The sequence below is a fragment of the Mauremys reevesii genome, unplaced genomic scaffold, assembly GCF_016161935.1.
Source record: "Mauremys reevesii isolate NIE-2019 unplaced genomic scaffold, ASM1616193v1 Contig6, whole genome shotgun sequence".
NCBI lineage: Eukaryota > Metazoa > Chordata > Testudines > Geoemydidae > Mauremys > Mauremys reevesii.
Window position 1 is genome coordinate 171,885 of NW_024100873.1, and position 24,488 is coordinate 196,372.

Sequence of the window (24,488 nt, forward strand, 5' to 3'; positions counted from 1 at the left end):
GAAGAAATGGAAAGGGAGTGGATATTTTTTGCCATTTTTTAAATTAAATAGGCAGCTAGTGTTGTTTTTAAATTATTGTGAAGAACAAGTTTAAGCATTGTTGGAACATACGTTGTTTGCCTGGACTGCTCAAGCCCTGAATGCTTGTGTAGGAGGAACTCTTTGAGTTGGCTTTTTAAATACCTTCATGCTATTTCACATCTGATACTCCTTGATGAAACATAGGAGCCTTGACTTATAACAGCTTATTCAAAGTGATACAAGCTACAGAAGTGAGATCTTGGAAGAGTGTTGCCATTTTCATAATGTAATAAAAATACTGTAATGATAAATAATAATTAATAATCAATAGTGTGTAATAAGCATGTCATAAGAACAAATTTTATATTTCCCAGATCACTGCTTTTATAGTTTATACTCAGGTAAAGGAGAAAATCCCTGGAAATATTCATTTTTAGGAGTGGGTTTGCAAGACTTGACATTTTAGTGAAAGGGGTTCACAGATTGTTAAAGTTTGGGAACCACTGTCTTACAGGAACCCTGTGAGTGGGCCAGGCCTCCAGAGGGTCTAACTTTTCCTTCAGGCCAGGCTTCTGCATTGGGGGACTAGAGAGAACCTGGGCAGGGGACAAGCTCCTCCATCACAGGGTTCAGGGGATCAGTGTGAGGGGAGTCTCCTCCATTAGTGGCGTTCACGGCATCCTGCACACTCTGCGCTTTGGGGGCCTCCCCAACGTCATTCCCTTCCAGCCACTCCTCCAGCATGGAGCCCCAAGAGAATGGCTCTGCACTGGGCAGGGCACTGCCGGGTGCTGTGTGCCCCAGAGGCGGGACAGGGATCGCTCCCTGCAGGGACAGGGAACCTGTGGTGGTCAGTGATCACACTGGCCCAGATCCTCACAGGTATCTAGGCACGTAACACCCCCATTTTGGAAGTGAAGCACCTAAGTACCTTTGGGGATCTGGGCCTTGGGGCTTAAGGTGCTTGCAAGAGTCAGGCTTTATTCTGGGTCTGAGGCCTGGCCGTGCGGAGCCACCAGAGCTGCCCAGCGTCCTGCCCAGACTCTGTCTGGGAAGCTCAGCCCTTAAAGGATTAGTCCTCAGTGCCACAGGAGGAACGGAGAAGGAGGATCTCTGCTCCATAGCTCTGCGCCAGCGACTCTGTGAGCCGCAGTGACTGCAGTGAGGGTCCTTTTCCCATGCCCTTCTGGGCACCCTGCCAATCATTTTTACTTGAGTCACACAGTCGAATATCTTTCCTCCATAACCCCAGGAAATCAACCCCACAGAGAGCGGGTCTTTGCTGTGCTGTTTGCTCTGCAGTCACCCCACGTTCAGCTCATTTACCACTGGGTTATATTCGCTTCACAGTGGGGACATGAAAAGGGAACCCAAGACTGGGGGGGAAGGTTCCTTTACTTGGGGTGCAGGGGGAGATCTGGAGAGTTGGCAGGGAGGATTCTCTGTCGTGTGTGTGTGTGGGGGGGGAATTACTGCAACACACTGTAGCTGGGAGGGAACATGAAAGTCCCCCAGGACAGGTCAGACCCCTCAGCTCCCCAGGAAAATGGAGCCCATCAGTCGTGCTGCTACAGTCCCTGCACTGACTCTGAGAGGCTAGAACCAGGCTAGTCTTTTGGGAGTCCCTTTCCCTGGGTATCTATAGGGCTAAATCTCTCCTCTCAACCCCTCCTCTCTCTGTACTCCAACCCACTGCCCAGGGGTGTCTCTAGGACTGAGTCCTCCTATTAACTCCTTTACCCCCAACTCACATCTCCTCACCTTTGTCCCTGCCCCCTGAGTGGCTATGGGACCAGGTCTTGCCTCTCCCCCATGCAAGGGTAGAAATTCTGTCCTTGCTTCTAAATCCCTGGTTTGGAACTGAGCCAGGGTAATGGGTGAGCTCCCTGCAAACCACCCACACCTGCTCCTGCTGCCCACCCAGACACTAACAGGGAGAGAGAGACAAGCAACATCTATCCCCTGCCCGGGGAGGGCAGTGTAGTCTAGCGGTTAGCACAGGCAGGGCTGGAAGCCACGTCTCCTCAGATCTATCCCCAGCTGTGGGAGGGGAGAGGGGCCTGGTGGTTAGAGCAGGGGGACCTATTATGATCTGTGTGAAGGAGGGAGCCTCCTTTGTAAGGCTGCTTTGTACACTAAAGTGCCCCCCCCCAGAGTCAGGAGCTGCTATTGTCACAGAGGACAGTCACTCCCTGCTCTCTCAGGGAACTCACTTTGAGTTTTCTGTTCCCCTTCTTCTCAACTAAATTGCCTAGAGCTAGTGGTGCAGGCTCTGCTGTTTCTGTAACCTGATGGGTTAGAGGAGGTAAAGTCTTGAGTCATTTGTGGCGTATTTTCAGCTAGTTCTGAACTGAATGTATCTAGAGTTGAGCCAAAATATTTCCAAAGTGACTGTGTGCAGAACAAACTAAAAAGCCCAGCTAAAACCAGACCAGCATTTCCTAACGGCCTGTAGCAAACCTCTGAAGACTCTTGTAGTGTTGTGTATTTGGTTGCCATAGGAAAAAAAACCATGACAACCAAAAAGCGGCATTCCCCCATTAGCTGCTAGTCGTATGCAACGTTGGGCATTGTTACTTTCAGCACACACATATGAAATCAAATATCGGAAATCCACTCTGCACGGCAATGCAGATGGCCTCTCAAGGTTGCCTTTGCCGGTCAAACATCAAGATAGTGCCCAAAAGGAAATCTTCTACTTTGAACAGGTAGAGAATACACCCATCACTGCTACTCATATAAAGAAGGCAACTCGCGTTGACCCAGTATTGTCCCAAGTTATGGACCTGGTGATGCATGGAAAATCTCGACAAACCTCTCCGGTCTCATCTGACCTTGTTCCCTACATGTCCAAGCGGACGGAGTTATCGGTCCAATCTGGTTGTTTGTTGTGGGGGAGACGTGTCATTATTCCACCACCACTGAGATCACAGATGTTAGAACAGCTACATTCCGGTCACTGTGGAATAGTGCGCATGAAGGAAATTGCACGAAGCTATTTTTGGTGGCCTTGATTGGACAGTGCTATTGAAGAGAAGGCAAAAGCTTGTATGTCATGTCAGAGTGTGAGGAATGCACCCCAGTGGGCACCCCTACGCCCATGGGACTGGCCTGAAAACCCGTGGCAACGTATTCACGTTGACTTTGCTGGCCCCCTTGAAGGAAGCATGTTCTTGGTGGCAATAGATGCCCATTCTAAATGGCCAGAAGTCTCTATAATGCAGTCCACTTCTGCAGAGAGTACTATCCAAAAACTACGAGGACTCTTTAGTCGTTTTGGTCTGCCAGAACAACTTGTGAGCGACAACGGACCGCAGTTCGTTTCTCAGGAGTTTCAAAATTTTATGAAGGCAAATGGGATACACCACATCACGTCAGCACCATATCATCCGTCCACCAACGGATTAGCTGAAAGATTTGTGCAGACAATGAAAAACGCTTTGAAATCAGCAAGGGGACAACACTCCATTCAAAAGCGTCTGGATACCTTTTTACTTTCCTACAGAAACACACCTCATGCTACGACCCACGCATCTCCGGCCTTTCTAATGATGGGACGACAGCTGCGCACTTGCTTTGATCTGCTGAAACCTTCTGAACCCCGACAAATTGTGCAACATCAGCAGCAATATCAAGTCATCAGATGGGCACCCAGAGCAAAAGACCGAACCTTTAGCCCAGGACAGCCAGTTTTGGCTTGGAATTATACTTCCAGAGCTAAATGGGTCCCGGCCACAGTCATTACTCAAACAGGACCTGTTTCCTACACAGTCCGGACTGCAGAGAATCTTACCTGGCGGCGACAAGTAGATCAGCTGTTGCCAGGTCATGCCAGTCTTCAGGACCCATCTGCAGTTGAGGGGTCTGACTTCACCTCTTCTGGTGAGGCACCGAATCACGAGTCACCTGTTCCTGACTGTTCTCCTCCATTACTGCCGGCGGCTGAGATGCCCCTTTGCCCAGCACGAGCTGATACCACCTCCTCACCCGTTCGTGCTGCGGACCCTGAGCCCCTAGTGCTTTCGGGTGCAATAACACCAGAAGTTCGCCGTAATCCACCTAGAGACAGAAGGCCTCCTCATCGGCTGGATCTTTAGCTAGGGCGAACCCACGGTTATGGGGCAAAATAATCCCCAGGGGTTAGCCGGGAATGGAGGCAGTCTACCCTCCTTCTCTAGTCTAGTGTGTGTTTTATTTAGGGGGTGTTTTTATTGGGGGGGAGGAATATGTTGTGTATTTGGTTGTCATGGTTTTTGTTGCTATGGCAACTGAGTTAGATTATTATGGGTTAGCTCAGCCAGCTTCAGCCGGCTGAGTGAGTTCTCTGTCTCTGTAAATAAAATCGTGGTTCTGTTAGCTGTCTGCTGTCTGGCCTCAACTGATTTCTTCCTAAACCGGCTCCCCCCAAGGATATAACACCCTGCACCCCAAGGAACTTCCCACCCAGCGTGGGTTCCTCTCTCATGCCCCCAGGAATAGTGGCTATAATAACCCAGTGGCAAATGAGCTGCACATGGGGTGACTGCAGAGCGAGCAGCACAGCAAGGACCCGCTTCCAGCAGGGTTGGTTCAGAGCTGCTTTGTCAGAAATCTTCAGACATATTCTACAGGGTGTTAGGAAATGTGGCTGCTCTGCCCCCGCTCCATTAGTAGTTGGGTTAATTTCCTGTTTTACACAATCAGTCAGATTTGCTGGAAGTGAGAAGCATCCTTGGGTGGATTCCACATGGGGCCTTGTTGTTACAGATCTAGTCAATTCACGGCTGGCTGAAAGCCACAAATGACTCACTGCTCCCCCAGCAGCTCCCACTCCCAGACCCTTAGGGACAGAATCTGGGCGATTCAGTTGAGATGAAGGGGAACAAGACACAAAGCACAATCCAATGGGAGTTCTCCCTGAGGGACCAGAGAGCAAGTCCCCTCTGGTGCCCAGTAACTGGTGTTTGGCTGAGGCACGTCTCCACTCTATTTGCAAGGGGAGCTGAGCTCTTTTGACCCCCTGGCCCCTGTAATGGGTGCTGGGCTGGTCTGAAAATCCAGGCTGTGGTGCAGTGTGGAGAAACCAGCCTGGAAATTGTCTGTTACAGCTGTCCCCCTACTCCATTTTGTTTTTGTTCTCCTCCTGTGGCCGCCCCTCCCTGGCTGTTAAGTTGTTTACCAGGGCCACTGCCCTTCTCAAAGGGAGGGCCCCTTAAGTTGTTTAACAAGAGCCATTGCCCTTCTCAAAGGGATGGCCACTTGTGCTGCGTGCTAAGTGGGACCACTGCCTTGTTCAAAGGGTTAGTCCTGTTATCACCTTGTTAAACCTGGGCTTGGTGTAGGGTAGGCAATGTCCAGAGCTGCAAGACCTAAAGGCCAAATAGCTGAGCATATGAGTCATACCTGGGGGCTCAGAACTTGCCCAGACATGTTCTATGCCTACCTGCAGTCTTTTCCCTGCCTTCTCTCCTCCCTGTGAGAAGGGGAACCAATCAGAGTTACTGGCGGGAAGCTGTCTGAGTTTGCCTTTATTACCAGACATTTTCTGATCAGACCTCAGAAAGGTTCCTGCATTGCTGCCTGGTCTGATCAGCCAGGGGTTCTGGGGGTCCTTTCTCTGCTCTCATTTTATTTTTGAGCGTACCCCCATTTTTAACACCCCCCCATGAAGAACGAATTGCTGCCTGAGAGACCTCCTGATTATCGAGACCGTACTGAGCCCTCCTTGCTTCTTCTGATGTTGTTGCTGCTTCTGCCTTTGCTGCTGCCTTGGGGACTGGTAAGAATCCCTCTGTGAAACTTTCTATATTTTTATTTTATTATTTTAGCTGCTGGCTCTGTCTCCCCAGCACACAGACTCAAGCTAAACCTTGGTCTGTGTCTTAAAACCTCTCTTAAACTCTGCGGCACTTTGCCGCTAAAAATAAGTTTGTGCCGCTGCTAAGCTCTGCTCCTGTGGGCTTTGCCTCGGGCTCACTGCTTTCAGCTGTATCCACTGCTGCAGCCACCATCCCTTGGCTTCCTTGGGGGCTGCCTTGGGAGCTGTATCCTGGGCACATACCACTCTGCCCTCTGTAACTTCCCCATAGCATAAGGTGCACCATAGGTTTTGGGTTTTTTTTAGTTTAATAAGTCATAGTTTGTTAAGATTGTAAAGCTTGTAAGTCTCACCTGCCTTGCTATAGTTCGTTGTTTTGTTGCTCCGTATAGTTGCTTGATATAATTTTGCTTAGAATTGTGATATTTGTTGTTTTGCCTAGTCGTTGGTTAAGATAGATTTAAAAAACCATTGCCTGGTTGTATTCTGTACCTGTTTTGTTACTTTGTATAAGCTGCTTGTCATTTTATATAAGTTTGATTAAGTTAGAGGATAGATAAGGTTTTTGCTGCTTGAATTCGTCTTCCCGCTGTCCCGATCTCTCCCTGAACTTTCCCATATCTGTTTTTCCCCCGCTCCAATCTCCCCCTCTGTGTACTTCTCCGTGTCTCCCTGTTGTAACCCTTTGCTGCTGTTTTTTCCCCTGTGTCTGCAGCACCCTCTGAACTTCCCAGACCCCTTGCTGCTCCCCGCTCCGTTGTCCTTACCCTGCAGGGCTTCAGAGTCTCTCGCTGCTTGCAGCTGCACCTCTCATCAGTTGCCACTAATCATTCACCTCCCACCCTCCTGTTTCTTGACCCAGCCTTTGGGTACACTCTTGCTATCACAGCCTCACAAATTAAGTCAGTAATTTTCTACATTGCATAATTTCACTTATCACCCATATTGAATTATTGCACTGTGATTCACATTTTACTTGTAATTATAACATCCCATTGGTTGCCTCCACCTTTCTGGTATACTTTGTATTTGCAGTGATACTATTGTGTTACATTGTGTATAAGGCCACTAACCACTTAATACATTCTAAGATTGTTGACCATTCTATATAGAAGCTACCAGTTTATTTTGCATCTCTTTTTGGTATGTTTTACATTCCACACTGTATCTACAGTTGTTCCTATATAAAGTTGAGTTGCTTATTGACTGTACTGTATCCCATTGTGCTGAACCCCACTTACTGTACCCCACTGTTAGAACTCCCTACACTGTTCAACCCCCCCCCACCACCATCATTGTCTATTGTAAACACCCTATACACCCCATCCCATCGTATTTCATTGTTAAATTCCCACCACTTCCTTTTCCTTTAATAAAGAAATTAATTGGCACCCCACCTGTGTGGTAATTGCTCCCCAAGATCTCATATACCTGCAGTCAGGGACAGAAATCACCCAGCAGCGGCCCCACCCAGCCTACTCTCCCTGTGAAGAAGCTGCTAAGCAAGAAACTCCCTCCCCGCTGCACATCCCCGTCCCCGGGCCAGGGAGGAGGAAGGACCCTGACCCAGGGAGTGGCCGGGTCTTGGGAAAACAGCAGCAGGGAAGCCAGGCGCCGCGGGAGAAATCCCCAGGGAGCTGCGGACCGAGCAGGCTGCGGGGGCGGGGAGCAGGGTGAGTGAGTTGGTTCCAGCCCAAGAGGAGGCGGCTCTAGTCTCGATTATAACCCGCTCCCGGATCCGCATTGATTCATTGTTTCCAGCCGCCGTTTGGGGTTGTGAACAGAAGCTCTGCAAGCCCGGGCCGGGTGAGAGGGGACGGGACGGGACCAGGGCTCTGAGCGTCTCTGCGCTCCGGGCGCTCAGTTCTCCGGGGGGGCGGGAATGTATTTGTTTGGGGGAACCAGGCTGGGGCAGGTGGATGGGGGGGGGGGTGCTGGTAACCAGGCTGGCTGGGTTTGTTTTCCGGAGGCAAACCGGGGTGGGGGGCAGGGCGGATATTGTTTGGGCGGGAGGGGGGGGGGCCCAGCGAGCTACCTGGAAAGGGAGCATGGCAGAGCCCCCACCCTCTGTTCCTGCGGCAGAGACCCCCCCCGTGTTCCTGTGGGAGTGAAGGCCAGAGCCCTCTTCCCCCCCGTCCCTGATGAGCTGCGTGGGGAATGACAGGGCTCCGCACGATCGTTTTTCCTGATTGCTACAGTTTTCTCACGCACACACACACACACCCGCCCCCCAGTCACAATTTGATTTGGTGGGGCAGGGCAGAGACCCATGAAACATGGTCCTGCGGAGGGGACCCGCCACTGCCGTAGCAGCCACTCAGCAGCTGATTTGGCCAGGGGCAAGTTTCTGTAACTGAAATTGAGTTTGGGGCACATCTTTCCTGTAAACAGCTGAGCTTTCTGACCCCTTCCGCCCCATTATCTGCAGGAGACGAGAAAAAATTTTTTTTGGCGCAGAGACAGGTCTGTAGACCTGCATCTCTTCTAGCAAAAACATCGCTCAACCCCCTTTTTTCATGGGGACTTCGCTTTCTGAAGAGGACAATCACTTTGAAATTCAGTTCCCTGGGGATGAGGGGTGTGGGGAAGATAAGCCGGCAGGAGCAGTGTGTTTCTCCCTCTTCCCCAGGTGCAGGGTAAAGTGCCCACCAGGATCCTGAGAGCAAACAGAGAATTTGATTTCTACAGAAGTGGTTGCTGGTTTGTATATTGCGGTGGGGGAGTTACTGTCCCACTTTGTGACTCAGGCTGTGTCTACACTGGCAATTTCAGCGCTAACACGTTTGTTGCTCAGGGATGTGAAAAAACACCCCCCCCCCCAAGTGACAAAAGTTTTAGCGCTGAAAAGCACCAGTAGAGACAGCGCTTTATCGCTGGGAGCCATGCTCCCGGATATGAAGCTCCTATCCCTAGTTCAGGGCAGTTTTGTTTTGTCACCGGGAGAACTCACTCCCGCTGATAAAAATGCAACTACACAGCACACCTGCGGCTGCAGCGCCCTAAGGTGTGCTGTGTGGACATAGGCATCCTGAAGACGCGCCTTCTTTTAGGCTGAGTTCTTTTCCCAGCTATGGGGGAGTGACGTCTAGTGGTCAGAGCACCCATTTTAAACCCAGCCCTGGGAGAAAGTTGTCTAATGGTTAAAATAGAGGATTGAGTCAGGATGCCTGGGTTCTGTTCCTAGCGCTGCTACTGACTATGTGAACATGGCAGGGTGTTGGTTTGTGCCTCTGCCTTAATTTCGTCCTCTGTGAAATGGGTGTAAACACGCTCACCCAAAGCACCTTGCGATCCTTGGATAATCGGTTCTGTATAAAAGCAAAGAATTGCTAATCCATTAATGTTTGCAAAGTCCTTGGAACTGCTGGGAGTCGCACAAAACACAGTTCTGGTCTTGATTGAGGAGGGGGCTGTGCTGTGTAATGCTGACACCTAATGGACACTCTCCGCATTGCAGCAGAATGATGGGGACCAGCAATACAGGCTGCCAGGTGTCACTCACTGCATTACATTAGTACTGTGCCATCAAGAGAAGCATCAGGAGAGGAAATAAGGGGGAGAGCAAGCCTCCAATATGTCTGGTGAGCTGTGCTGGCCAGCTGCAGGCCCCATGAGTGGAGCTACGGCTGCAGATGCCTTGCAGAGCTCCACCTCTTACACTGGCAGCAGGGGCCTGCCAGGAGAACAGAGCACTCTATGTTATTAACCGTGAGCTCATCCCAGAGACTAATCACTGGAGTTGGCAAGAAAGGAGAGAAGCAGCACGCATGCTGATTTTTAGTGGCACTCTGCTGCCAGCCGGGGTCCCAGCCACTGGCCCCGCAGAGGCCGCTGCCTGCCTGGATGGTTGGAACCCCTGTAATTTATTGTAATTTAAGGTTTCGCCTGCCATGGGGTGGCGGACGGAACCCCAGACTGGCAGCTGGCTGAGCCGTTCAGTCCACTGCCGATCTGGGGTTCGGTCCGCCGGCACGCGAAACCTTAAATTACCGTAAATAAATGAAGACTTAGCACACCACTTCTCAAAGGTTGCCAACCCCTGGTCTAGTGGCTAGAATGGCACAGACTATTATGATCTGTGTAAGGTAGGTAGGCTCTGCATTGGATTCAACCAGGAGCAACTCCCCTCTTTTCTTTTGGGTTGAGGGGAGATCTGGGCAGCGGTGGGGCAAAGCTGGGTGTCAGGAGGGGGGATTATAGCAACACCCTGTCTCTGGGGATGAACACAAGAGCTTTAGATCTTGGATGGGGCCAGCCAGCCCCCCAAGCAACCCCATGGAAAGGGGACCCTTTCAGCCCTGTCGCTCCTCTCAATCCTTCCACCCTACTTCAGCTTTTCTCAGCTGCACCCCAGATCCCCTGCCCCAGGGGTCTCTGGAGGGCTGAATCCTTCACTTTTAACCAGCTACATCTCTGCCTCTCTGGGTGTGTGTGTGTGGGGGGGGGGTGGAATTTCTCCCTTCTCCCAGCACCCTGTTGAGCCCAGTAACTGGTGTTTGGCTGAGGCACGTCTCCACTCTATTTGCAAGGGGCGCTGAGCTCTTTTCACACCCTGGCCCCTGTAATGGGTGCTGGGCCGGTCTGAAAATCCAGGCTGTGGTGCAGTGTGGAGAAACCAGCCTGGAAATCACCCAGCAGCGACCCGACCTGCCCCCCCCAGCCCAAGCCCACCCACTGTCCCTGTGAGGAACCTGCTAAGCAAGAAACTCCCTCCCCGCTGCACATCCCCGTCCCCGGGCCAGGGAGGAGGAAGGGCCCAGACCCAGGGTGTGGCTGGTTCTTGGGGAAAACAGCAGCAGGGAAGCCAGGCGCAGCGGGAGAAATCCCCAGGGAGCTGCGGACCGAGCAGGCTGCAGGGGCGGGGAACAAGGTGGGAGAGTCGGTTCCAGCCTAAGAGGAGGCGGTTCCAGTCTTGGCTATAACCCGCTCCCGGCTCCACATTGACACGTTGTTTCCAGCAGCTGTTTGTGGTTGTGGACAGAAGCTCTGCAAGCCCGGGCCGGATGAGAGGGGACCGGACCGGACCACGGCTCTGAGCTTCTTTGCGCTCCGCTCCGGGCTGGGTGGCAGGGGCCGGACGCTCAGTTCTCGGGGCGGGGCGGGAATGTATTTGCAGGGCCGGCTCCAGACCCCAGCGCACCAAGCGTGTGCTTGGGGCGGCATTTTGCCGGCAGGGCGGCAGGCGGCTCCGGCGGACCTTCCGCAGTCATGCCTGCGGGAGGTCCACTGGAGCTGCGGGACCTCCGGAAGGTCTGCCGGAGTCGCCTGCCACCCTCACAGCAAAATGCCACCCCAAGTGTGTGCTTGGCGCGCTGGGGTCTGGAGCCGGCCCTGGGGGAGGCAGGGAGCAGGGGGGTTGGATTGGTCGGGAGTCCCGGGGTCTGTCAGGGGCGGGAGTGGTTGGATGGGGCATGGGATTCCCGGGGTCTGTCGGGGAGGGGATGTGGATAAGGGTCGGGCAGTCAGGGGACAGGTAGGGATCTAGGGGCAGTCAGGGGACAAGGAGCAGGGGGTTCTGGGGGGGGGAGTCAGTGGGTGGGAGTGGCTGGGGGCGGGACTAGGGCAGGGGCGGGGTTCCCAGGGTGCACACTCTAATGAAATGGGCTGCGCATGCCTATGGTGTTTACATAGTTACTTGAGAACTCTGTGTTTCTGCACCATCCTCTCAGGTCAGGAACTTGCTTTCCTGGTTAGCTGACACCTTGTGTGTTGTTGTTTTGCCAAAGCCTACTCTGGTTCATACTCTCAGTTATGTCTACGGTTCCAGCAAGACCTACAGTGTGACTAAAACAGTGTGTAGGGACCGGTGCTGGGGGTCACTTTCCTGAGTTAGCATTGATAGAGCAATGGAAAGGTTCAGCCTACCAATCTGTGCTTCTCCAACCTATTAGTAATTTGGGGGATAAAATTACTTCATGATCAACACCTTAAAACAGCCCTTTCACTGCATCCAAAAACACCCCAGAACTCCTTCCAATGGATTATTGACTTGATCCTCAGGAGATGGGTCTATCACAGGAGTGGGTGGGTGAGGTTCTGTGGCCTGCAATGGGCAGGAGGTCAGACTAGATGATCATGATGGTCCCTTCTGGCCTTAAAGTCTGAGCTTTGCTTAATAACTTTCTGTTACTTCCTTTGCAGGAACGTTCCTGGGGCCTATGGACAGACTCTCACTGAGCACTGACTGATCAGATAAGTATTGTCCAGTCGCTCACCTCTTGCTCAAACAAACTCTGTTCCCAGTCTTGGTTCTCTGTAGGTACCATGGATTCTTTAGAGGATCTTTCTGCTCTCTCCCCTCAGGTTCAGCTCAGAGACCAGCTCATCATTCGTCCCAGTAAATGACAGTCAGTTTCACTACTGGGGAGGATTAGGCTGCCCATCGTCTGCTGGGACATCTGATAGCTTAGGAAGGGGTCAGGAATCACAGAAACAGATGGGAATCAGGTGAGTGGCTTCCCTTCGGAATGACCCCAGGGATTCAGGCCTGGCTGCTCTGGTGAGGGTTACAAACCAGTTTACTCTGTAGCTCCCCTGTTCTCCTGAGTTTGCTGATTTCCCAGAGCTGGGAGGGAGCAAGGCCTAGATCTTCAATGGTATTTAGGCGTTTAACCCAAAATCTGGAGGGGTGTTTCAGTTTGATCCCAGCAGTGAGCCTGCCTAGTAGATGGCGAGGGCCCCCCCCCCAAGCTGGAAGGAGGTTCTCTGGCTGTGGGCTCCTCTCTCCATGAGTAGCTGTGAGCACGACGTGAAGCTACAGCTGGTCGTAGGGTTCAGGTGTTCTCAGCCTAGGAGGGTTGTGAACAGCTGTCAAACAGCTGCATTGGTACCTCCCTACTTGAGAGCGGGGTCCCAGCTAGACAGCAGATCTCAAGGGTTGGGGTCCCCGGTATGGAAAAAGGTTATAAACCTGTCATGGTTATAACCCTGCATCTGTACAAGTAATGAGAGAGCAGGAGCAAGTCTGTTTGTGAGTGGGATTGATCAGGGCCACATTATCGACTCAGTCTAGGGCCCTGGCTCCTGGAGTCATGTGATTACCTCAGACTGTTGTTTTGTTTTGTTTTTTTTGCATCTCAAAGGGGTGTTAACCCCAAAACCTGCTGTTGGGGAGCCCCACCCCCATCAAGACCACTCCAGTAAAGGACTCTGCATGTGGCAGGAGGGGATGAGTGCACCATCTCCTTGCCCTCTTCATTCCCCTGCATCATGGGAAGAAAGTGGTGCACGGACCCTGGAGTGGGAATTATGGACTTTTGTGAGCCCTGCAACCAAGGGGAGATGCTGGGAAGAGGACTGTGGCCCAGGAAGGGTGAAGGGCTTGTGTTATTTTGTTTGGATTCTCACTCCTCCCAGAAGAGGGAGGACACTTGTTGGCATGGTGACTGGAGAGCTACACGGAATTTATTACCCAACTGCTGAGGGGAAACTGAGGCATGGCCAGAGTTCAACTGAGGAACAGGCTCACCGGATGCCAGGCCAGGTAAGGGCCTCTTCCAGAACCCATTCACTGAGAACTGGTGGCTGTGTGGATTATTTTGATGCAGAGTTTTATGGTGCTTTGCAAGGTGGTGGCATCAAACTGTGATTTCATATGTTGTTGTTCAGTTTATTGTACCCACCATCCCTGTGGGATCTGTCTGCTGGCTAAGTGGTGTGACTAGCACCTGTCTGTGCTGCCCATCCTCCGTAGTATCTGAGCATCCTCCTTGGGAATCAGTGTTTTCCTTTGTCTCTGTTTCCCTCCTCGGAAGGAGAACTGCCTGTCTCACTTTACTGTTCTGTACTGACACTCTTCACTGTGGTGTCTATGCACCTCCCATGTAAAATCAATAGTTAGACCCTTAGTGGTCTTCATGGAGTCTCCTGCACTCTTCCCTTTTGAGGTAAAAACTCTGCGTGGGGTAGGTTGTTTTGGCTTTTTTTGAACTGGTTGGCTGGCTTGTTTCAGAGTTTTTTGTTCTGTTATTGGGGCGGTGTCAGTGAGTGTCATCATTGCTACAGGGCTTCCCCTCTGTTTGTTGGGGAATCTGTGGCTGGGTACTACTGCACCTGGACCTTCCTCAGTCTCTGCTAGTGAATTGACACCTTTGGTTTCTTTGGCTTTAGTTGAAATGTAGCAGCCTGGAACAGGGAGACTCCGTGCTCCTTGTGCTGAGTTTGCTGCTGAACGTAAGAATGGCCAAAGTGGGTCAGACCAACGGTCCACATAGCCCTGTATCCTGTCTTCAGACTGTGGCTGTTGCTAGATGCTTCAGAGGGAATGAACAGAACAGGGCAATTATTGAATGACCTGTCCAGTCCCAGCATCTGGCTGTCTGAAGCTTAGGGACACCCAGCATGGGGCTGTGCCCCGACCATCTTGGCTGATATCCATTGATAGATACATTCATGGAGGATGCGTCCTATTCTTTTCTGAATCCAGTTATAGTGTTGGCCTTCACAATCTCCCCTGGCAATGAGTTCCACAGGTTGACTATGTGTTGCGTGAAGAAGTTCCTTAGATTTGTTTTTAACCTGCTGCCTGTAACGTCATTGCATGACCCCTGGTTCTAGTATTATGCAAAGGGGTAAATAATAGGTTTTCTCTAATATTCAGGATTTTATAGCCCCCCCTGTCATAGCCCCCCTGAGTTGTCTCTTCTTTTTTTTTTTTCCCCAAGCTGAACAATCCCAGTCTTTTTAATCTCTCCTCATATGGAAGCTGTTCCACACCCCAGTCATTTTTGTCACCCTTCTCTGTACTATTTCCAGTTCTAAAATATCACTTTTGAGATGGAGCTGCCAGAGTTGCATGCAGTACGGAAGGTGTGTGTGTGGGGGGGGGCCTGGATTTATATAGTGGCATTGTGATAAGACAGAAAATCTCTCTCCCATTCCTAACAGGCTGTTAGCTGGTTTGACGGCTGCTGCTCAGTGTAGTTAGTTCTTTGAAATCATCCACTCAGTGACTCCAAGATCTTTCCTGAGCGGTAACAGCCCATTTACCCCCCATCATTAGCTCTGTGTAGCTGGGATTGTGCCTCGTCTTCCCCAGCGCGCACAGACAGCGGGCGGGGGGCGGGGAAGGCGGGTTCTGCACCCTGCAGTGCGGGCCCCGGCTTGTCCCCGGGTCAGGTTCTCCCTGGTGGGAGCGACGGCGGCACCGTCCTTCCTGGTGCGGGGACTCCGCTACGAGCGCCGATTGGCTCCGCTTTGACTTGGAGCCAATCAGAAAGGGGGTGGGAGGGTCCGGCCTCGCTTTGGGGCGGGTCACTTCCTGGGGGCTGCGCGCGCAGGCGGTGGTTGTTCTGCGCAGGCTCCAGATCTGCCAGGTCTCGGGCCGCCGGCTCGGGTCTCAGGTGAGGGCTGGGCCGGGCCGCGCGTGTGTCCGAGCCGGGTCTGGGATGGGCTGAGTCAGCTCCAGGGACGCGGCTACTCCCAGGCACCGCCCCCCCCCACCCAAACCTTTGGCTTCGGCGGCAGGTGGGTTGGCAGCGCAGCCGGCCGGAGATAGCGGGGCTGGGGCTGCAGCATCTGTCGCAGCTGCCGGTTTCCCTCGGGGGGCGGGGGAGGGCGGGAGCAGGGCCCTGCCGGAGGCTGGAGGGGGGTTGCGGCTTCCCCCCCCTCGGTCCATCATGGCGGCAGTTCAGAGGGGAAGGAAAGTGGACACGGGCTCTCCGGGGGGAGCCAGAACTTCCGGAGCGATGGCGGCTTTTGGTGCGGGAGGGGAAGCGCCCCGAGCTCCCCGCGGAGGAACACGGGCCCGGCCCAGTCACCCCTGCGGCGGCCGCGGGGAGCTCAGCCCGGGACTGGGGGGAGGAGCAGGTGAGCGCGGGGCAGGACATGCAGCTGTAGCCCTGGGTGTGTGTAACCGGGAGCCCAAACATCCGTGCCCCGCCCCACCCCCCCATCCGGTCCCAGAGCTCTCAGTGCGGGGAGGGGGAGTCTGCCCCTCCCCCAACCCATGCAGAGCTCCCCCCGCACCTCGCCCCCAGGGCTATCAGTGCATAGGGGTGGGCTGATGTCTCTCCAAGCCCTACGCTGGGGTAGTCAATAGGCGAACCACGGACCAATCTGGACCACCAGACACTTTTGAATGGACTGTGAAATCGTTTTATTTACTTATTCTCATTGGGGGTTTTTTGGTATTATTTTATCTGGCATCTGGATCTTTACTGGACCTTGACAAAAACTAACAGACCACCCCTGCCCTATACAGAGCCCCCCCACCCCACTTCCCGAGTTGTCAGTGCAGGGGGGGAGTGAAACCCCCCAGCCCCATGCAAATCTCCACCTCTCAGAGCTGTCAGTATTTGAGTGGGGGGATGAAGGCAGATTGACGTAAATTAACCAGATTTTAAATTTCCACTGTTCATCATGGTTTAACGCAGCAAGCAGGTACCTCCACTTAAACAGACAGTTTTCATCTAATTTGCCATTTTTACTTTTTAGTTACTTTTCTTAAAGGGAGGCTGATTCTCATAAACTGATAACCATTAAAATCTTTAGATCTACATCTAAATAAAGCTTTTACAGTAAATTTGGTATTTTTTCTTAACCAGGAGGATACACTATATCTAGACACATTAATTGCTTAAATAATATAGCTACATGTACAAGTATTCAGATTTTCATCTTTTTAAATTTTCGGAATTTTTTTGGTTTTGGTCTCTTCCAGAATCCCCATTCATTTGATAGGAGCCTGTGTGCCTTAATCAGCTTTGTGGATCACAGTGGTGTTTCTTGGATTTTCTAGCCGCCTACAAGCTAGGAGCTGTGGGGCAATGCCTGAGTCCTTTGTGGTTCCCGCTCCATGTTCATTAAGACTTTCGAGCAGTGGTTCTCAGCCTATGTACCATTGTGGGCCGCATCCAATACTACCTGTATTGGCCCTGAGGATGTCACATGGGCCGCAGCCATGTGCTGATTGGCCTGCAGGTTGAGAACCATGGCTGTAAAGCTCCCCTTCTCACACCTAGTTTTCATCCATAGATTGGAAGAGCAAAACAAGCTTTGCTGCTTCTTCAGCTCCCAATCGGTTTCTTAACTTTTGAATAAACTGAAATGAAGAGAATGGTCTCTCTGTACCTGCACAAGAGGCTACTGCTGTCCAAAGCTGCTTTAACAAACTGTCACCGGTGCTTAGCCAGTGACTGGCACCACTTCAGTGGCCTGACTTCCTTCAAGACTTCACCAGCAAATATGTTCTGCTGGAATATTATTCCTTTTAATTTAAATTATTTTAATGGATTATAATAATTGTAGGCCATAACATACTGTTATTTCAAGTTTAATTTTAAATTGGTTTATTTTAAAACCGTATTTATTTAAATAAAATTTAAACCACTGATTTTTATCCAACCAAGGGGGTGGGGAAGACTGTGTCCCTTAGAGTCCTTCCAAGGTGCTGTGTCTGTGCCCCTCCCAAAGCTGCATCTCAAACTCACCCCCCTCCAACTTCCCAGAGTTGCCAGTGCAGGGGGAGGCACTACGCACAGCTCTGCATTGTGTACCAGGGCACACCAGACATAAGGCGTGTGCACATCCCTGCCTGCACCCCACACCCAGTGTTCTCCCTCTCCTGACCAGCTCCGAATTGAGGAGTGAGAGGAAATGGGGAATCTTCAGTGAGGGGCCTGATGACACAGGAGCGGGTTGGTTACTGCACTATTCGTGCTCTGGGCTTTTGTTCTGATGAATGGGGGATGGGACACCACAAACAAACCCTCTGACCCTTATGCTGTCCTGACTCTGTCATTGCAGATTCTAGGTCAGCTGGGAGAGGAGCCAAAGCCAGGGACACTGCACTGGCTGGAGCTGACTCTGCCATGGCTGTGTAGAGCCATTTCTTGCAACTGGCTCCAAGCTGATCAGAGTCCAGCACCCACCGCTGCCTCCCTGAGAAGAGAGATGGGGAACTTGGTGGAAGCAGATCCCCCTGGACAGCCTCTTAACAGCTCCATAGACTTGAAGAGTGCAGAAGAACCAGGTAACTGGAGCTTCCCTGCCTAGGAACAGGCTGGAGGGAGGAGATGCCTTCAGGGGTGGGTGTAGCTGTCTTTCCTCCTCCTCCTTCCCCCACCCCTGCCCCATGCAGCAGAGTCTGTATTGCTCCAATGGACTTGGCTCGTGCAGCACATGCTCTCTTGTGTGGCAGTTGCACATATGGTTTTTAGGACTGTACGTGTTCTACCCCCTTGAAAACGTTTGGCTCACGTCTCCCTGGGGCGCTCCTGTCACTGCTCTTTCCTTCTGTTTGTTTGTCCTTCCAGTGTGTGAGCTGAGGTGTTTGCACTCATAACCCATGCAGAGCCCTGCCTCCGAGCATGGCCAGGAGCAGGTGTAGCTGCCTGTGGCCACAGCACATTCATTTGTGTTTTGCCAGTGAATGTATCATGCCCTCAGATGTGGCTCTGGGCACTAGGGAAGAGGATTTGCTAAGACTGAACTCCAGCAGGGGTTCCCTGGATTTACTCTCCCTGGGACACAGGCGCTCTTCCAACGTTCCTGCCAACCTTTGGTTGTTAATTATGGCAACTCTGGATATTTCATGTTAACCATATAAATGCTCCAACCCTTTAACTTTCCTAAATTCTTTTTATTAATTTCCCGTGACAGTGAGTTCTGCAGTCTAATTTAACTATATGGAAAAAATAGTTCATTTCCCAACTCTTGAATCTAATTGAATATCCCTGTCATGTGGTCTGCACAGGTTTTTACTCTGTGATGCCTGGGCCCTGTGTTGGCTTTCTTCGGTGCTTCACCTAGCTGCAGGGCCCAGGTCACCCACTCCCAGCCAGCCACCATAGCCACCCATTCGACAGTCCCCAGGGATGCATCTGGGTCATCTGTGGGGCCCATCTTGGAAAGCCCCACCCTGGCATCCTGGTCCCATCCCCCAGTGCTAGACTCACCACCTTTTGGAGGATCTGTTAGGTCGCTGACTGTTCCCTGATCACCTCCTGGAGTGTCTGCTTTTGGCCTGCCTGCCATATCATCAGGGCCTGTCGTTCTGACTGTTGCATTTCTTGCACCGTGGTCACCAGCCACTTTAGGGTCTACTCCATGCTGGCAGCCACTATTGATGATGGCTAGGAGGATCCTGGACGAGCCCCCAGTGTCACAGGGTCTACACAAGTTTCCACTCTCTCATGCCTGGGCCCTGTGTTGGCTGGTTAAAATAGAGTCCCCACATCACCTTCGGTGCTTCACCCTTGTGTCTTTATTTACAGTGCAACAGTGTTATCTCCCCTTCCCCCCCAACAGCTATCCCCAGTCAGACCCTCCCAGGGTCTCCTGGCCCGTAAGGCTCCTTTCTTTTGGTGAGGCAACAGAGATGTAACCCTCCCAGGCCAGCCTCCTGACTGAGCTTTCCTCAGGGCTTTTATAGCCCTCCTCAGCCCAGCTGTCGCTACTTAGCTCATAGCAGTGAGCCAGCCCTCATCTAGGCCTGCAGCTGGGCTCTCTGCCGACTGCCTGGCCTCCCTACCAGACATTAGGGCTTTAGCCAGCATTTTAGCAGGGCACTCAAGGGATTTACCCCTGCCCTGCCATGATCCTCTTGTGACGTTACTGACATAACCTGTGACCATATAGATCATTGTTGCAACCACTGTTACATATTTGCAGCCAATATTGTACAAAGGGTGTCATGTCAGGTGTCTATAGAAAGCATGATCATAACCAGCAAATCATAACCCATCTGTGTGTGTGAATTTTTGTAGTTGAAGTTATAAATATTGGCTACATACTTGTATATCAAGGTGTTTTGATTCTAAGAAGCCTCAGTAAAACATTTGGTCAGCTAACTCTTGAGAAGGGACTAATCTCAGTAAGTGCCCAATCAAGAAACACTTAAGAGACAGTGAACCTTGGGCGATGCCAATCCACATCTGAGCTTTCCTGAAAAGGTTCAAACTAGCACGTAAACCAGGGCTAGGCAACCTATGGCACGTGTGCCGAAGGCGGCATGCGAGCTGATTTTCAGTGGCACTCACACTGCCCGGGTCCTGGCCACCGGTCCAGTGGGCTCTGCGTTTTAAATTAATTTTAAATGAAGCTTCTTAAACATTTTAAAAACCTTATATAATTTACATGCAACAATAGTTTAGTTATATATTATAGACTTATAGAAAGAGACTTTCTAAAAACATTAATGTATTTCTGGCACGGGAAAGCTTACATTAGTGTGAATAAATGAAGACTTGGCACAGCACTTCCGAAAGGTTGCCAACCCCTGATGTAAACAATGGCTTCAGCCTGCAAAGGAGTCGTGCGTGGACATGTGACTTGCCCATGTGACTCCAGATGCCATCTTGCTGCTGGAATTTTCCACAGTAAGAACAGAGAGATGTCCTCCAAGGCAGAGAGTATTAAAAGTCCTGGAAACTCCTCCATCTTGTCTTCCCTCCTGCTTCATACCTCTGGAGGGACTTTGTACAAACTGAAGCTCTGAACAAAGGACTGAATGACCCATCCCAGCTGTGGATGTACTTCAGAAACTTGATTTGAACCTGCAGTTTATTCCATCACTGCTGCAAGCCTGAACCAAGAACGTTGTCATTACTGTATGTAATTGATTCCATTTAACCAATTCTAGCTCTCATCTATATTTCTTTTATGAATAAACCTTTAGATTTTAGATGCTAAAGGATTGGTAACAGTGATTTGTGGGTAAGATCTGATTTGTATATTGACCTGGGTCTGGGGCTTGGTCCTTTGGGATCGGGAGAACCTTTTTTCTTTTACTGGGGTATTGGTTTCCATAATCATTTGTCCCCATAACGAGTGGCACTGGTGGTGATACTGGGAGACTGGAGTGTCTAAGGGAATTGCCTGTGTGACTTGTGGTTAGCCAGTGGGGTGAGACCAAAGTCCTCTCTGTTTGGCTGGTTTGGTTTGCCTTGGTGTGCAAAGGAACCTCAGCCTGGGGCTGTAACTGCCCTGTTCTGAGCAATTTGTCCTGAATTGACACTCTCAGTTGTGTCCCACCAAAGGGCATCATTGTTACACCCCTTGCTCTTGTGTTAGGAGACAGGGAGAACAAAGGGAAAGTGATAACTACCCCTTTAAGGGACAGGCAGGAGGCTATATCCAGTGGTGAGCTGGAGCCGGTTCCCACAGGTTCTCAAGAACCGGTTGCTAAAATTAGACTTCCGTGGAGAACCGGTTGTTAAAGGGCCAGGGGGTAGGCAAAGAACTCCGCTCCACAGGCCGGACCATCCTGTTGCTCCCAGGATTCCCAGCTGGGGAGGCTGAGGCTCCCCGGGGCCCTCCCCTGTTTCCCCCCAGCTGCAGCGGGGCCAGCCGCCGGCACCAGCTGGGCAGCTCAGCTGAGCTCAGGAGTTGTCCTGCTGCTGCTGCTTTTTGAATGGCCTGGCAAGGTGTGTGTGGGGGCCTGCTGCAAGCTTCAGGGCTGGCCAGAGGGCAGGGGGCAAGTGGGGCAGTTGGACCAGGCCCTGCAGGGGCCCCCGGCCCCATGAGTATGTCTCCCCCCACCCCGACCCCCTTAAATCAGAACTTTTTATAGGGAACCAGTTGTTAAGATTTTGGCTGCTCATCACTGGCCACATCTGCCTCAGATGTAATCAAGGCAGGCCCATCCTATTAAGCATACTGCTGCCAATCAAGGGAAATTAAGGAGGGGTGCACCCACAGTACCACACCAGGCCACAAGGGGGCGTGCAGGGACTGTTCACAGCTTTATCACCAGAAGCTCCCAGTCTGCCTTCTGCCCCATCTGTTATTGCCTAGACTGTTTATCCTGTCCCCTCTCAGTCACCTCCATCTATGGTGAACAATCCCAGGCTTTTCCTCAAACTCTTGTCATGGATTTTCCAGGCCCCTGGTCATCCTCCACCCTCCTCTGAATCCCTCTGAATTCTGCAGGATCCTTTCTGGGGATTAATTGAATTGATTTGGGGAGTGATGTTCTCCTTTGCAGTGTGAATGGGAGTTTGAGTTAATATTTGTGTCCAGAGCTGAGACAGAACCATTGAAGAGGTCAAAATAAATATCTGGTGTGTGTCAGATCAGAGGCTGATGGCAAATAATTCTAATTTGAGTCAGGATAGCTCAGTGGTTTGAGCATTGGCCTGCTAAACCCAGGGTTGTGAGTTCAATCCTTGCCGTTTAGGGAACTGGGGTTTTAAAAAAACATTAGCAGGGGGTTGGACTAGATGATCTCCTGAGATCCCTTCCAACCCTGATATTCTATGATTAACAGGTTTTGATCTTCCAGATCAGCCAGCTAATTCCAGCTCCAGGAAACCTGCAGTATGGGATCGTCCAGCTGCCCTCAGAGCAATAATCGTGGTTATGATGGTCGTCATCATCACTCTAGTAGCAGCTTTGATAGGTAAGTTCCCCACCCCCGATGATTCAGTCTCTGGGTGTGGAGCTTTCTTCCTTCATGGCTCACAGCTCCACCTCATCTCTCCGCTGGCCTCTCTGCTTTAGCAGTCAGGTCAGACAGGAGCCTCTCTAGGCTTTTTCATGGCCCCCCACTCCCTTCCATTGTCGTACCTGAGAGTATCACAGACACTAACGGATTTCTCCGCACACCCCTGTGAGGCAGGGACGTGTCCTTGTCCTTGTTTTGTGGCAGGGGAGCCAAGGCACCGTGGCCTCATTCCACAAAGGGCACTAAAGGGTCGAAGTCTCCGTTTCAGGCACCCTGTGATCCGCCAACCCCCTGCCCAGGCGCCACTGAACCGGGGGGCACCTGAGCTCACCTGGGGACGACACTTTTGCTGTAGAAGTTCCCTCAGCGCTTCATGTTCTACCTCTGGGCGTGTGCTGCTGCTTGGCCCTTGGCACCCAGAGGCCTGTCGTACCCATGGGGAGGGATCTGGCAGGTGTGCTTAGGCTGCTGGCCTCTGTGAAATAGGTGGGGGAAAAGGAGACCCCCCCCACCCTTAACCCTGCCCCGGTGGTAGGGCCCTTCCCTGGGATATGAGATCCCAGTTCCAGTCCCCTCTGTCTGAGGGGAGACAGGATCTGACCAGGGGTCGCCCACCTCTCTGGGGAGTGCCCAGCCACTGAGCTGTGGGACAGTCCGATGCAGGGGGTCCTCGATATTTCCTGATGAAGTTGTTTCACTTTGATTGAATAATTAAATATTAATTGGGCCAGAGAGTTAGAATCCCTCTGATCTAGTGCATAGGGTGCCCACTTGAGAGGTGGGACCCCCTGTTCTCCAATCCCTGCTCACCAGGAGAGGGGACTGAAGCAGGGTCTCACGTCGGGGTGAGAGCCCTGCCAGTGGGTTAAAGGTGATGAGGGAGGTCGTCTTCTCTGCCCCCCCAGCCAGTTTAACTGGATTTAGGTGCCTGCTGCACTCGCTCTCCCAAGAAGTGATGTGGGTACCTGACTCCAGGGCAGGGGGTCCCCGCTACATGTTATCATCGGGGCTGGGCCCCTCCCTGCAGCCGGGGCTGAGCTCTGAGAGGGGCGGGGAGTAGGGCACAGGCCTTGTCACTGTCTCCTATTGGCTGGCTTGGGCAGCCCCTGTCTAGCGAGCTGGCTGTTGTAGATCCCATTCTTAGCGCCCTCCCCCCCAATTCACTGTGTGGGGCACCCGGGCACCCAGCTCAGGCCCTGTGGGTCCCATTGTTGTTCCAGGGTTTTCCTAGGCTAGTAAAAGTTCAGCGTTGTGATGCTGAACCTCAAATGCCTCCGTCCCTTTGTGGATTCGGCCTCAGGGATTTGCCCTGGGTCAGGCAGGGAGTCTGGCAGAGCTTGGAACTGAATCCAGATCTCCTCAGCCTTGTAGTTCGTCCAGGTCAGTGAACACAAGACAGTCGCTCTTTTCCTGATTCCAGCCCCCTCTGTTGCCCCCTTTTACACTCGGGGACTCTCTCTTCACACTCATTTGGATGGATGGACTGACACGGATCCAGTGTCCGATCTTCACTGAGCAGCGTAACTTGTCTGCAGCTCACGGCTCTGAGGTGCCTGGACTGGCCTCATCTTCCAGCCTCCCTTCCCCCCAGTTGTCCCCACAGCAGGGCTGGCAGGGGCTACAGCAGGGGTCTCAAACTCAAATGACCCCGAGGGCCGCATGAGGACTAGTGCATTGGCCCGAGGGCCGCATCACTGACACGCCCCCTTGCTGCCCCTGGCCCCACCCCCAATCCACCCCTTCCATGAGGCCCCGCCCCTGCCCTGTCTCTTCTCCACCTCCTCCCCTAAGCGCGCGGCTCCCCGCTCCTCCCCCCTCCCTCCTGGAAAGTGCTAAGCGCCACCAACAGCTGTTTGGTGGCTTGGCGATGGGGCACTTAGGCGGCGGGTCCCGGAATGGAAGGGGCCCCCCACCGCCGAAGACCGGGCTGCGCTTCGGCGGCAGCGGGTCCCTCTTTTCCCCACCCCGGCCGGTCCCGCTTCCCACCCCGGCCCCGGCGGGTCTTGCTTCCCTTCCCCACCCCCCGGCCCGGCCCGGCCCGGCGGGTCTCGCTTCCCTTCCCCTGGCCCGGCCCGGCCCCGGCGGTCTCGCTTCCCTCCCCACCCCTGGCCCGGCCCGGCCCGGCGGTCTCGCTTCCCTCCCCACCCCTGGCCCGGCCCGCCCCAGCGGTCTCGCTTCCCTCCCCCACCCCCTGGCCCGGCCCGGCCCCGGCGGGTCTCGCTTCCCTTCCCCCGGCCCGGCCCCGGCGGGTCTCGCTTCCCGTCCCCCCACCCCCCCGGCCCCGGC

The 24,488-nt window shown here is 52.5% G+C and overlaps 2 protein-coding genes across 2 annotated transcripts in view; both read left to right on the forward strand.

The window, feature by feature from the left end:
* The window catches only part of LOC120394440 (C-type lectin domain family 2 member D-like), a 47,687-nt gene that overhangs the window by 17,812 nt on the left and 5,387 nt on the right, over positions 1–24,488 (forward strand). The window contains exon 3 of the mRNA XM_039518669.1: positions 22,041–22,157. Within this exon, the coding sequence (XP_039374603.1) occupies positions 22,041–22,157 (117 nt within the window). The remainder of the gene's footprint in view (positions 1–22,040; positions 22,158–24,488) is intronic.
* LOC120394448 (C-type lectin domain family 2 member B-like) overlaps positions 13,211–24,488 on the forward strand; it is a 1,239,960-nt gene continuing 1,228,682 nt past the window's right edge. The window contains exon 1 of the mRNA XM_039518685.1: positions 13,211–13,301. The gene's annotated coding sequence lies outside the window, so the exon portion shown is untranslated. The remainder of the gene's footprint in view (positions 13,302–24,488) is intronic.